Here is a 13,744-nt window from a genome sequence, read left to right on the forward strand (position 1 = left end):
AATCCTGGTAAGATGTTTTACTGGTAGCTTTCATCAATGAACAATCTTACCACCATGTTTTGTATCAACTGGTCTTCAAAGACGTGTAAAGTATATTACAGTAATCTAGCTGGGTTGCATGAATAACTATGGCCAGGTCATGCTTCCAAGGAAGGGTGATAGTTGACATCAGTCCTAACTCAGAGAAAAAGAACCTGCAGCAAGGCCTCCATGACTGATCTCAGAGAGTAGAGATCCATGAGAAAAGACATTCCTGGAGGTAGGAAGACCTTAGCTAGCCTCTTGGTGCTTTAAAATTTGCAGTTGAGCCCAGAAGCCAGTTGCCAGACAGTCTAGCGACATTACAGATAATTCAATTTGCTTAAGATGCATTCCTAATGGATTGTATACTTGCAATTACTGACAAGCAAGTTAACATGGATGACAGTCCCCTCAGTGTTTGTAAACTCACAGGAATTAATCTAGGAATTATGTTCTAGATGTTTAAAACTCAGACAGACAAAGCTTTACAGTTACACCTTTCACTTTTACATACCACTGATCCTACAGACACCTACATTTTCAAATAGGACCACCACTAATCATATTTGTTTGAAATACCTGGATGATTTGTTTAAAGGTCAGTCTTAATGATCAGCAATGGGCATTTATAATTTTTAAGCAATAGACATTCTTTCTTTCTTTAAAAAAACCCCCAAGGCTTCCAAGACCTCACTGCAAGAATTTAGCTTTTTTTTCAGCAGAATGTTGCCCCGGCTGGGGTTTCTGCTTTCAAGACCCCCCTTTCCCCTCTGAGTCCTTCAGCATCCTGTAATAGTCTGTGGGCAAAGGGTGAAACTATGAGCCCCCTTTCCTTTGGCTAAGACAAAATTTTATTATATACTTCTTGTGTTAGTGGCACTTGCATTTTTCATTCTTAGAAAGAATACCAAGATTAATTTTATTTCTGTTTTTTTAATCCTGGATTCTGAATGAATGCAGATAAATGTCTGCATTATGTTTGCCTGTCTTGCCATGATTCCAAAAGCAGAGGCAAGGATATCTCAGGAACTAAACTGTAGGTCATGTATAATCCTGAGTTTCTTGGTATGAAAGGATGTTTCCCAGAACAGGTGCTAAGTCAATGGCACATCCAGGACCAGGGCTGCAGGCAGTCTCCACTTGCTTTGGTGGAGACTTCCTAAGCTTATCAGAAGGCTGAACTGGGGTTTTGCTCCATTTTAAAGGGATAGTGTTGAAATAGCTGTAAAGTGGGGGGCAGGTTTTTGGCTTTCAAGGGACCATTTATGCATATAGTGGCCTTTGTTGCACAGTTAGCACCAGATTTTTATTTTTGCCATTCTGAGGGAGGATTTTTATATGCATTTTAACAGTTATTTAAGAGTCCCCATATGCTTAAAAAAGCATGTGAATATATGTACTTTTTCCCTTTTAAATAAAGCTGCATCATAACCAGAGTGTTCCATCAATATGGAAGAATGAGAAGGAAGCTGTGGCTGGAACAATATGTAAAAATACTGCTCGTAAAAAATTTCCTTTATTAACTGTCATCATCCCCAGAATATATGTTCAAATAAACGTTGTGTAATAACTAAATTTGAGATTAATAGGCCCCTTAAGAAACAGTGAAGTCATTCAGGATAGTCAGTGAAAAATAGGCTATAAGACTGCTACATGCACATATTGTCCTGCTTACATGCTCTCTCCGGTGTCATTCCCATTTATCAATGTCGGCAGGCTCTGTTCTCATTAAAACACTCTTGCACAAAAGCAACTTAATTTCCTTAAGAGGAAAGGACACCTGATTCAATTTAGCACCCACAACCAATAACTTGAATATATATTCTTTCCAGTCTGATGTCAAATGAATAGTTATGAGTAGCAACTGAGAGAAAATGTATTGCTTTTTTTTTCAAAACACACACACACAACAAAATCTATTTGTACAGCATCAGGCGTGTGGAAACCTCCTTTCCACAAAACTGGAGCATTCTACTAGTGAATAGAAAAGCTAAGGTATAAATGTCCTAGCAACACATTTGTTTGATGTGGTTTTTTCAGATGGCACTTGTGACTCGGTCAGGCTCATGTGGGTTTTCTATTCATGTCCGAGCACACATTTGTTTGATGTGGTTTTTTCAGACGGCACTTGTGACTCGGTCAGGCTCACGTCCGAACTAGATAATGCACTGAAAATGGCAGCTGTGGGTTTAGCTCCCTCACCCCATTGGTATTGTATTGTAGCACCCAAAAGTGATCAGTGGTTTCCTGTCCCTGTTTCATACTATTGTCGAGTAATAGATGGGGAAAGGCATTAAGCTGTAGCACTTGGAGTTGAATAAGTCCTACTAGACTCATGGAAGGGAAAAGAAAGGATAAATACACAGCTGCCATTTTTAGTGCTTATCCTGTGCATTCAGAAAAATGTCTACTTTGGCTCTCAGAATACTATTGTGGGTCTGGTGGGGGAAGAGACAGGACTCAGTTCAAATCCTGGATTCGCCTGGCACCAGTTCTTCTATCGGCATGGTTGCAAGAAAGTTAACATTTCTGTTGGAATCAAGGAAGAGTTCTAAACTGCTCCCACCTTCTCCCGTACTCCCATAGCCTCACTTATGGAATTATCAAGGTACATTGTTTAAGTGTACCAATTAATGTGGTTTTTTTGGGCAGAGATTACTAATGCTTGTCTTCTGAGAACTCCTTATAGGTATCCTGCCACAAGAGCCCAGGCATAAATATCTACCTGGAACTTCAGCTTTGCTGCTCAAATTAAGACTACAAGGATGAGGTGCACCACTCACAGGTAAGCAAGAGGGGGAGGGGATGCTTACCAGCTAGGGGTAGCCCATATTGCAGAGAGTGGCATTCTCCATCCCTCTTGTCTGTGTCCCCCCTCCCATGAAAAAGATGAGTGCACCCAACATCCAAACATCTATGGCCATAGTCTGTCTCTCCACCATCTCTGAGTCATGGATGTCTGTGTTCTGGCTTAATGCTCCCTTACTGTATGTCCCCCTTGTTGGGGAGACCACTACAGCCTCTTAAGAAAGCATGCACTGTGCAAAGAGGAAAGCTGTGTTGGGTGCAGCTTTTTCTATAGTGTTGCGGGGAAGGCTATGTGCAGTATGTTGCCCCCACTGTTGAACACCGAGCATTGTTCCCCATCTATTGCTGCTAATGACCAAACACTCACAACTACTTCTTCTTTGCAGGATCAGCACCTGGTCACATGAAGCAGAATAAACTAACTGGAGACAGAGCTCTAATAAAGCTCCCTACATTGGACGGTTGAGTATTGTCCCTATGGTTACATTCTCTCCCAATACGTGAATTGTTAAATGTTGACATCAGTGGGACTACCAGTTAATTAGGGCTGGGGCACTTGGGCTGCAAGAGCACTTAGGGTACTGTTATCTACACCCAATGTGCACTTGTGAACCCCAGATGAGCACCTAGGCATAGATTGCTTACTATTTCCATGTTTCTTATCTCACTACAGGCAGCCATTCAGTCCTCACAGATACAAGGATAATCACCACTCCCGGTGCCATTCAGAGTACGACTGAACTACAACTGGAACAGCAGTGATCTTTGAGAAACCACTTTCCTCTCTACAGTTGCTACCTTTTGCTTCTCAGAAGTGCGTGACTCATGTGAATGTAATTGGTGCAGCAGTATGGAAACACATTGATGGAGAAAGTCACATTTGTTACTCTCTTTACCAAATAGCTTCCCAGAGCACAGTGACCCTTCATCAATGAAAAAGCTGATACATCTGTGTTTCCATGGTGCTCTCAGACGTAACTTCTCTGCTGCTGTTATTCATAAATATCTGTGACTGTCAGTTATCTATGTTCTCCTGATAATTAGTAGATAGGGAAGTATTCTCACTCCGCTTATTACCTCAGATGCCATTGTGACAAGGGACTTACAATGGAAGGGAACAGTGTGCTCACCATAATACATCATTAAGGTTGAGAATCTTCATCTTTTGTGTGGTCTTGCTTTTGGGGCACCAGCAGATGGGAGATGCCAACTCTCAGTCTCTTCCTGACTCCCCTCCCCCATTATTGCCAGTGTGGTGATAAAATTAAGCGGCATTCTCATGTGATGATAAAGCCTGCTGACGTTGGCAATGAATTAAATGGACACGAGGGAAGATGTGATTGCACGAGATGAAGAGTGCTGGTGATATAACAATGCCATTGGTGCAAATATTTTAAAATATATTTTATAGCCTTGTAATCACACAAAAAGTCAAATCAATAAAATGTATACATGTTCTGAATACTCAACCTGTTGTGCTGCTTTCATTGTTGGTTCTTGCTGAAGTTAGATTTTTGCATATTTAACCAGTGAGAATATATACAGTAATAAACTAGTTACCTGTAGGCAAATACAGGTTCCCCTGTGAGATCTGTGGGCTTTTTAATTATGCTCATGTTTTTGCTAGCATTCAGTATCCTCAGTAGGGATGGACATGAACCTCATCATGAACCTAATTTCCTGACAAACATCGCCAGTTTGTGCCCATCCCTATGCACGACCCTCCCTCGACCCTCCATATGGTTTCGGAGGCTCATGCGATTTGTGGTTGGAAGCGGGGAGGGGGAGCGAGAGGGATTGCTGTAATGGCTTGCAAAAGCCATTTGAAGAGAACATTCCCTTTAAATGGCTTTTGCAAGCTCTCCCCCCCTCCATTCTGGTGACCTCAGGGAGCCACGACCAGCAGAAAGGAGGAAGGGAAGATCTCCCGAGAAATTCCCCAGAGAGCACTGCATTTAGGGGCACAAAATCAGCTGGCCCTCCCAGTCCCCAGGGATGTCAGACTGGCGGCAACCAAGGCCATGGTCTTCTTGGTGGCGGCTCCATCCTGGTGGAATGAACTCCCGGTAGAGATCAGGGCCCTGCGTGACCTTTTACAGTTCTGCAAGGCCTGCAAGATGGATCTCTTCCACCAGGCATTCGATTAAGGAGCCACACTACACACTGGGAAGTGTCCTTGTACCCTGGCTTTCCAGCCTGGAACCTAGGGATCATGGTTCCTAGCCTGTGCTCGCTGCATAATAAATGAAAACTGTGCTGGTGTGAAAATATTGACATCCAATAGGCACCTAAACTATGTTATAAGAACTCCTGTGCTTGCTGCTTGAGTATGTTCCAGTGTTTTATGTGTTTATGTTTTAAATATTTGTTATTTTAAGTAATTTATAAGCCTATGATAGGTTTTTATTGTATTTAATTGTATTTTATGAACGGTTGTAAGCTGCCCTGAGCCCGCCTCGGCAGGGTATAAATCAAATAAATAAATATTCTGCTGGCATCAGGGAGCTGCCCCCAGTAGAAAGGAGGGAGGGAAGACCTCAGATCTTCCCCCAAACCTCATGAACTGAATTGTTTCAGTAAATGGGGAGGTTCGTGGTTTGTGTGACTTCACGAACCACAAACCGGGATGAACCTCCATTTTCCCAGTTTGTGCCCATCCCCAATCCTCAGTGTCCAAAGGCTTCCTAGAAATTATGCAAGGATCTGAAAGGCTTGAGTTTAAAATAAAAATACTGACAAGGCACAGATTAAAACTTTTTCCCCAGATATGGCAACTGTTTCATACTTCAGTGTGTGTGAGAGAGTAATTGGAAGCTTCAGATTTTAAATGTTTCAGAGCTTTTTCAAGAAGGGTACATATTTGCCAGTGGAAGTATAGCAGAGCAGAACGTGCTTGCTTGCATTTTAAAGAGCTAAATGTCTGTCAGATTTCAGCTTTTCCCACAACCAGAGAACTAGGATGGTCTTCATAATTTGCTTCATAATTTGTCTGCCACAGTAAAGGATGGGAGGTTGACAACATGGTGCCGCGGAGTTCTTCTACCCATTCTTTGCCAGCCATTCTTCAATAAAGCCATTGACACTGGTGAAGCAAGAGCTAGACCTTGCTGAGAGCCGCTGTGGTGTAGTAGTAAGAGTGTCAGACTAGGATCTGAGAGACCCAGGTTCAAATTCCCAATGACGTGGAAGCTTGCTGGGTGATCTTGGGCCAGTTACTCACTCTCAGCCCAATCTACCTCACAGGGCTTTTCGCTTCAGCTGAAAAATGGACCTTTCTCGTTGTAAATGATTTAGAGTTTGCACATCTGTCAGTCTCCTTGGGGGAAGAGGTACTTCATATGCCGAAAGGTATTCTGTCAGCCACCTGCATCTCCAATTAAAAGGTCTCCTCTAGCAAGGATGGGAAAGGCCTCCACCTAAGAACATGCAGAGTGTTTGTGCTTGTCTGAGTAGATAGTACTTATTTAGCTAGCTGAGCCAGTGGCCTGACTGGAAATACAGGGGAACTTATTGTTTTATACGTACATAGATGATACAGCATAGTTGACGTCTGAGCCAAGGGGCCTAGCCCAGATACTGAAGTGCACTATAAGTTAAATGCTGATGAGGCACAGGTTATTTGGAAATAGGCCCCACTAAATGAAGTGAGACATCAGTCTCTCTCAAAACGTACACAACTGAAAAATACTTCAAAATACTTCTGTTCACCCAAAACAACACAAGCTCACAACATGCATAATGGGGAAGGAAAATTGAGGTACTATGAGAGAGGAGGCATTTTAATTGAGTACCCAGATGGAGGTGGTATTTTTTTTGTGGTGGCGGAAGATGCTTTTTTTGGTTTTCCCACAGCAGAGTAATATGGCTACCCCATCTAAAATCACTACTGTTGACCTGCACAACTACTCACTCAGCTTGTGCCAATATTTCCCTAGGGCTTAGCCTAAGAGTTTGTTTTCAGCACATGTTGAATCCTGGCAGAAAAATATTTCTGGGCATGCACAGAATGCCTTCACCTCAGCACTAGAAAACAGCAGTCTTCTTTCTTCTTGCACACTTTCATAATTTGGTAGTTTACTTAAAGATGTAGGAGGAGTGGTAGAATCACTGAATAATATTTTTCAACCCGCAGAGAATAAAGGCAACAGCTGCCCCCCTCACTAGTGCCCCTGCCAACTGGCATTCAGACATATACTGCCTCTGAACATGGAGATTCTATTTAGCTGTCCTAGCAAATGGCCACAGATGGACCACCATGAATCTGTCTAGTCCCCTTTTAAAGTTTTCTGATCTGGTGGATGTCATTTCTTATAGTTGTTTATTCCATAAGTTAATTATGCAGCATGCGATGTAGTGTTTCCTTTTGAATGTCCTGAACCTGCTGTCAAATCAAGTTCACTATGGATGAACTGCAGCAGTCAGGTTAAAAAAAAATCTCACTCTTCATTTTCTTCACATCATTTATTAGTTTATAAGCCTCTATATTTATATACCTAATCTTATCTATATAAATCTTTGTAATTGTGGAAAAGAAGCACCGGCAGCTTTCCTCAACTTTTTCCAGCCAAACTGATCCTGCCAAAAATGCCCTCCTCTCCTATCAAAGTTTCTAGAAGCTTCCGTTTCCTTCCTTATTCCCACTGTATCATCTACTCTAGAAGCTTCCGTTTCCTTCCTGATTCCCACTGTATCATCTACTCATTTTGCACTGCTTGTGCTCTCAAAATTTTTCTTTATAGCCATGTGTCTAATTTTGTAATTTACACACACACGTTTGCCAATATAGGATGCATTTCTTACATCTGAAGCGGGCTCAAGTTCGCAAAAAACCATGTCACAATAATCTTTAAGTAAATCAGTAAGAAACCTATCTCTGTTTACCTTGGAACCTTTATGTACCATAAAACCCGGCAAAACAAGGGTGCTACTTCTATAGTGGTGTGGAATGAGAAGTACTAGGATGACTGGGATTGATTTTACTGACGTATCTTTTTAAAAGAATTAAATCTATGTTGTGGAATACAAAAAGCCTACAGTAGCAAAGCTGCATTTACAAAAGGCCAGTGTCAGATGTCCGACCAACAGCTATAAAAACCAGTTGCTTGAACAGTGTTTAAAATGTAATTAAATCTCTTCTAATTATGGGGGGTGGGCGGATAGTTTTAACTACTTATCTCAGACTCCATATGCTCTTCAACAAAGTCTAAACCAAGATCTATTAAAAACCTCAAACAGAAATTATAGTTACATACTTAAGATACAGTATTGTTTGTGTTGTTTAATTCAGAAAGGTAAATTATAGTTACATACTTAAGATACAGTATTGTTTGTCTATGTTGTTTAATTCAGAAAGGTGTTCACTGTGCCACATCTAACTGCTAATACAGATGAATACAGATCCCCATACATGTAGAGGATGGAGGGAGGGGAAAAAACACTCTTTTGCTACTTTGATAGATTGTTGGGAAATATTAACTTGACAGTTCATAAATAATATTTTCAGAGGTTTGCTGTTCTAAGTTTGTTTTAACTTCTTAGCCAGGGAAAGGATGAAAGGGAATGAGACAAAAAATTAAAAATAGGGGTGGGGGAGGGGGTTTACATTGCTCCAGTGCTGGCTTGGTTGATCGGTTTAGCAGCAGGATCTCAGAACAGGCAACTGTTTGCTTCAGCCTTACTGTTGCAAAGTATCCAGCCTCTGATGCCTTCCACATGGGTTATCTTCCTTGGCTTCAATACTATTGGGAAGCAGGTGTTTGTCTTCCTTCCCTACAGCATCGTGGTGCATTTGTGTACCTCCCAGGGTTTCGCTGGCTTTTCGCTGACCTTTCCCAAACCTGTTTTGCTCCAAAGTTTTTGGGAAAGGTCACCGTGAAGCCTGGATGGCTTCGGTGTGGGGGAGAAAATCCAGATTTTCCCCACCCACATGGCAGTTATTTTCCCTGAGATTATCCCCACAGGCCCCGCTTCTTTCCACCAGCACAGGAGGTTTTAAGTGTTTCTAATTGGCATTTGAATATCAATTATTTTAAGGCTTTAACAAATATGTGTACCAGGTTTTCTGAATTCCCAGCTTTCATTTTAAAAAAGTCTCTATCTCCTTCCATGGTGGATATAAAGGGAAATATATATACAGAGCAAAACTGTGCAAAAGATGCTACAACTCTATTCAACACATGTATTACAAATATACAGATACCACTATGTAGTTATATAAACAATATAGCCAAATACAGATAATGAAATAATAACACAGCATACAAGTAAAGTCATACAGGTCCAGGTTCACAACAGCCAGGTACAAACATGAGAATCATACAAATATAGGTCCTGGTAGAATAAATGAAGTTATGTAGGTTTACAAAGGATCCGGATATTAATAACATAGTTTTGTTGATCTTCCTCAGTGATAACTATATAAGTGTCTTCATAACCTTAATTTTCTGCTGGTATTGCCTCCAGCAGACAGACATTTTGGAAGTGGTTACTCTTAAAGAATTTGGACTGGTTGCCTGTTTGTGGAAATCGTATACTTTGGAAACTTAGTTTGAGACAATTATACCTCAGATGCCTATGATCTTCTGTGTGATCTTCTTCTGTTCTTTAGGATATAAAGCGAAAGGCTTATTTCTGCAATGGAAGGGGTAGAGATTTTTTTTAAAAAATGGAAGCTGGGAATTCAGATAACCTGCTATACACGGGCCCCTAGAATTTTGCCATTCCCTTGGCATTCCCTCTTGGAGTTGCCCCTTGAATCCAGGCAGCTATATCATACACCAGCCTGGATTTGCTGAAACCAGAGCAAGTAAGAGCAGTAATTTGACCTCTTCATAAACCTTAGCTATTGAGTTGAACGGCCTCCCTGAATCAGCAACACGATTGGTCACCAGTGCCTCATCAGCACACTGCAAGACCTCCCAGTTCTGTGTATGGTGCGAGCAGGGTTGACTTTCTGCCTGCTCTGATGCAGAGTACTTGTTTGGAAGGGTATTAGTTTCAAGTTTTTCAAACCATGGTTGGAAGGGCTGATTAACTCATATTTGTGTATTTTCTTGCTTTTGTGAAGAGTCCTTTGGACTGGTGCCTCCTTTTTAAGTTCAAAAGCAGGATGCTGATTAGACAGAGGTGTTGAAATATGTTGCCATAGTTTACAACTGTCACCTATGATGTTTTATTCAGCCGCATCTATTCAGAAGCTCCCTCCGCAACACGGAATACCATATGCCGTTGTCCTTGCCTTGCAAGCGAACGGCTAAGCAAGGGGCTTCCAAGCCTGTGCTTGTTTGTGCATTTGGGCCACTGAGAAGCTGTGGTCCGGTGCTATCTTTTATTGATAAGGCTAGCGGAGGATGACTCTAATGAAATTATCAGAGCTTTGAATTAATGATGAACTTGAATAAGAAAGCTAAGCTCTCTGGAGCCAGGCATCTCATTACCCATTCACTCTTATTGCACTCTCTCTTTGTAGAGCAGAAGGCAGGTTCCGCTACAGCTTAGCTCATGTTTTGGATTGGATTCAAACTTGCTGAGCTCTCTCGAACATCCACTTGTGATTGCTCCATGGCTGGGAGACGTCCTTGGTGATTAATTTGCCTCTGCTCTTCATGTAAATGGCAGGTCTCTCCCCCCCCCCTTTGTTCTCCCTCACCTCTCTCATGGTTCTGCATCATCAGACTGGGTGCCACGCAAGAGTGGCTTCTTCTTTCTTGATGAATAGGAAAGCTTTGCAAGATTTTAAAATATTGACGTCGTGGAATTTTAGTAACTTTTCCTTAATACTTAGTTCTCATGGTTATTGCTTGGACGTTTTAGGTAAGCAAAACATTTTTCTTTAAATTTTGGCTCACAGATTATGGCACTGTTTATGTGGTAGGATTTTCCCTTTTGACCTTTATATGTTTGCAAGGATAAGCCCTACTGGAACTATTTGTGTAAACTTTTTTTATATAAAGTAAAAACACAGGATTCACTCTAGCAGTGCCTATAGTTTGTGCTGCATGTGCTGACACAGGTCGAGCTGTGTATTGCATTTTTATAGCCTCCTTGGGTGAGAGATTCATAATCTGGAGCATTTCTTAGATTATAGGCCACTGGCAGCTCTTTTATGTGGTGGTGATCTCTTGAACAGCATATGAAGGGGCAAAAGCATTCTGTGTAACGTGCGGCTTTCTGTCTTTTCCCCTCCTTTAGGCTGCTGCTATTTTTAACTCTGCGTTTGGAAGCTTTTTGGTAAGTAATACAAAGTATTGTTGTTTTTCTGAATTCTGCTTAATGCAGCATTGTTTAATATTTTCATTGCTGCTGATTATATATTAAAGGGGATCGGTGGCTCAGTTTTATCTGCCCCATAGTTCATTAAAACACCCAAGTTTTCTATTTCTTGTCTGTATCTCCTGCTCCCCAGGAAATTGGTGCATGAATAATCTCCGATCAATATCATGTAATGATGCTTAAGTATATGTTAATAGTCTCTTTAATAAGGTGACAGTCCATTATTATTTAGATGTTTTGGGGGGGAACTAGTGTCAATATATTGATTTTTTTTCTAATGAGGTCTATCACAGAATCATTATTTTCTATCATGGGGCCATGGTTTTTGAAAGGAAAATGTGGCCCAGATGATGAGAGCGCTGATGCTAATTCACTCAGTGACGTGTCATTTGACTGGCATATTTCACTGATGGACAAGAAGTGTGTTCCACATCACTGGGGACAGTACCAGAATAAATAAAAATAAGCAAACAGTTAAAGCTTCTCAAAGTATTGTTTTTATGTTTACATGATTGAGCTTCACTGCTGAGTACAATACAGCATCAAGTACACAGAACGAAGAGTAGTTATTTTCCATGATTTTATATATTGAGCAAATTAAATAGCCTGGCCACTTAGGACACACTTTGCATTGTTCTGCATCTTTCTAATTGCTCATTTCAAGTGTGGTCCTACTATTATGTTAATAAAAGTTTAAGCTAACAGTAAATACACGGACAAATAAGAAGGCATATGAAGATTGGTCTGGTTTATTATGAATGCTTGCCAGTTGAAAAAAGTGCTGCAATATATGCAATTAAGCTAGATATTTTGAAACATCCTTGCATATTTCCACGCGTTTGAATATAACTGTTTTCGTGAACATAGCTCAAACTCAAAACAGATGAAGGTTTGCATTTTTTGACTATTTTTCTGTCTAGGGCATGGGGGGCCTGTGTTAATCTGCTACTGATGAGTGAAATGCGGCGGGGTTTAGCTGCAGTGCGAGGAACCGCCATTGCTCCCCATTTCACTCCTCCAAGCATCCATAGCAAACTGTATCTGCTATAGGGGGAATAATTTTTCACTTGGTCCGTTGTCCTATCATAATGCACTTAGGTAAACTGTCTGTGCTTTACTGGAGATATTTTTCTGCCCAGCAGGTGCCTCAAGTGGTGGTGTGCCTTCTTCACTCTTATGGCCCACTGTAATGGCTAATGTTCTAAGAAAGGGTGTTGGATATGGGGACTGATTCATGGGGTTGCTTTGGTTTTGTCATTGGGTAATACTTCTGTTGCCACTAAGGACACTCCTTTAAAGTGCTTTTTAAATATGAGGCCAGAAGATCTAGAAGGCCGAACTAAGAATAACATTTTACACTTGCCCCACTGGAGAAGGGGGACCAGGTCTGAGGAATATGGATGGGAGTTTGCTTAGATGAGGACAAGTCTCTTCTTGCTATTAAAATATATTAGCATTTGACTGTATTTACTGATGAGGGTAAATGGACACGTCAGGCTTTAAAAACAGCTCTCAGTCTCTGCTTGGAAATAAATATTTGCAGATTTGCAGGCAAAAATATGTGCATATTTATAACCAGCTTAATAACATCATAGGCCTAATTAAAAACATGGTGTGTTAAAGAACTAATTGTTACAGAAAACTTTTTAATGTAGCTAGTCTTGTAATAAGTAATGAAAGATGAATTCAATTTACATAAATTTCAAACCAAGAGAATATTTTAGAATTATACCACAGAGAATTGTTCTAAGTTAAGAAGTTAATATAATTATATCCTTCCTTCATTTAAAAAGTTGGGGTTTAGAGTAATTGTTGAACATAAATGATTTGTGTTTTTCCCCATGACAGTGATTTAATAAAGTTTGATAGCACTGTGGTATTTCAAGGTGGTTGCTTACCAGGAATAGTTGCAGTGCTTAGGCTACAAACATATGTGCACGTTTATTCTAGGGCAATATGCTCTGAAAGCAAAGCCAGAGGTTGTTCATATTTCAGTTTCATTTATAACTGGAATCGTATGTCCCTTGCCCCCACCCTTACACAAAATGCCCTGTTAATAAAAATGTATGGAATTCTTATCTACTCAGTTTTAGCAGGCATAATGCTTTATATAGCCTGACAGGACTTGTGCAGCAAGTAAATGCATTAGGTGTAGTGTCCATTTTTCTTGCAAATTTGTGACATAGATTTAATTATGGGAATGACCAACTTACAAATCTAATTTCCATTGGCTGAGCCAAGTTTTTTTATATTTTAATAATGATGGATTTTTTAGCAATGATTTCATTACTATTTAAACAAATTCCATGGTGTGGAACTAACCAATTGACTGCCTTTTTATTTTATTATGCCGCACCATATGCTGTGCATTTTTTCCTGCTAATTGTTCTGCATTTTAAGATACTGTGCAGAAAACTAAGTGGGCACACCCCTTACATATCCTTTTTCTTTTCCATTTTATCTGTCATCTGCCCATTTTAAGATACTGTGCAGAAAACTAAGGGGGCACACCCCTTACATATCCTTTTTATTTTCCATTTTATCTGTCATCTGCCTTCTTCCTTTATTTTACATGGTTGAGTTAAGTATGTTCAGTATTAGTGTTAAATTATAAATCAGACCATCTAATAGTAAGCTAAGTGGC

General features: G+C 40.5%; 1 protein-coding gene across 2 annotated transcripts in view; it reads left to right on the top strand.

Moving 5' to 3' along the window:
* SLC10A7 (solute carrier family 10 member 7) overlaps nucleotides 1-13,744 on the top strand; it is a 182,338-nt gene that overhangs the window by 38,898 nt on the left and 129,696 nt on the right. For both annotated transcript variants that reach the window (XM_015422925.1, XM_015422926.1), the window contains exon 5: nucleotides 11,020-11,058. In XM_015422925.1, the coding sequence (XP_015278411.1) occupies nucleotides 11,020-11,058 (39 nt within the window). The remainder of the gene's footprint in view (nucleotides 1-11,019; nucleotides 11,059-13,744) is intronic.

Source organism: Gekko japonicus, unplaced genomic scaffold, assembly GCF_001447785.1.
Source record: "Gekko japonicus isolate JY-2015 unplaced genomic scaffold, Gekko_japonicus_V1.1 scaffold110, whole genome shotgun sequence".
NCBI lineage: Eukaryota > Metazoa > Chordata > Lepidosauria > Squamata > Gekkonidae > Gekko > Gekko japonicus.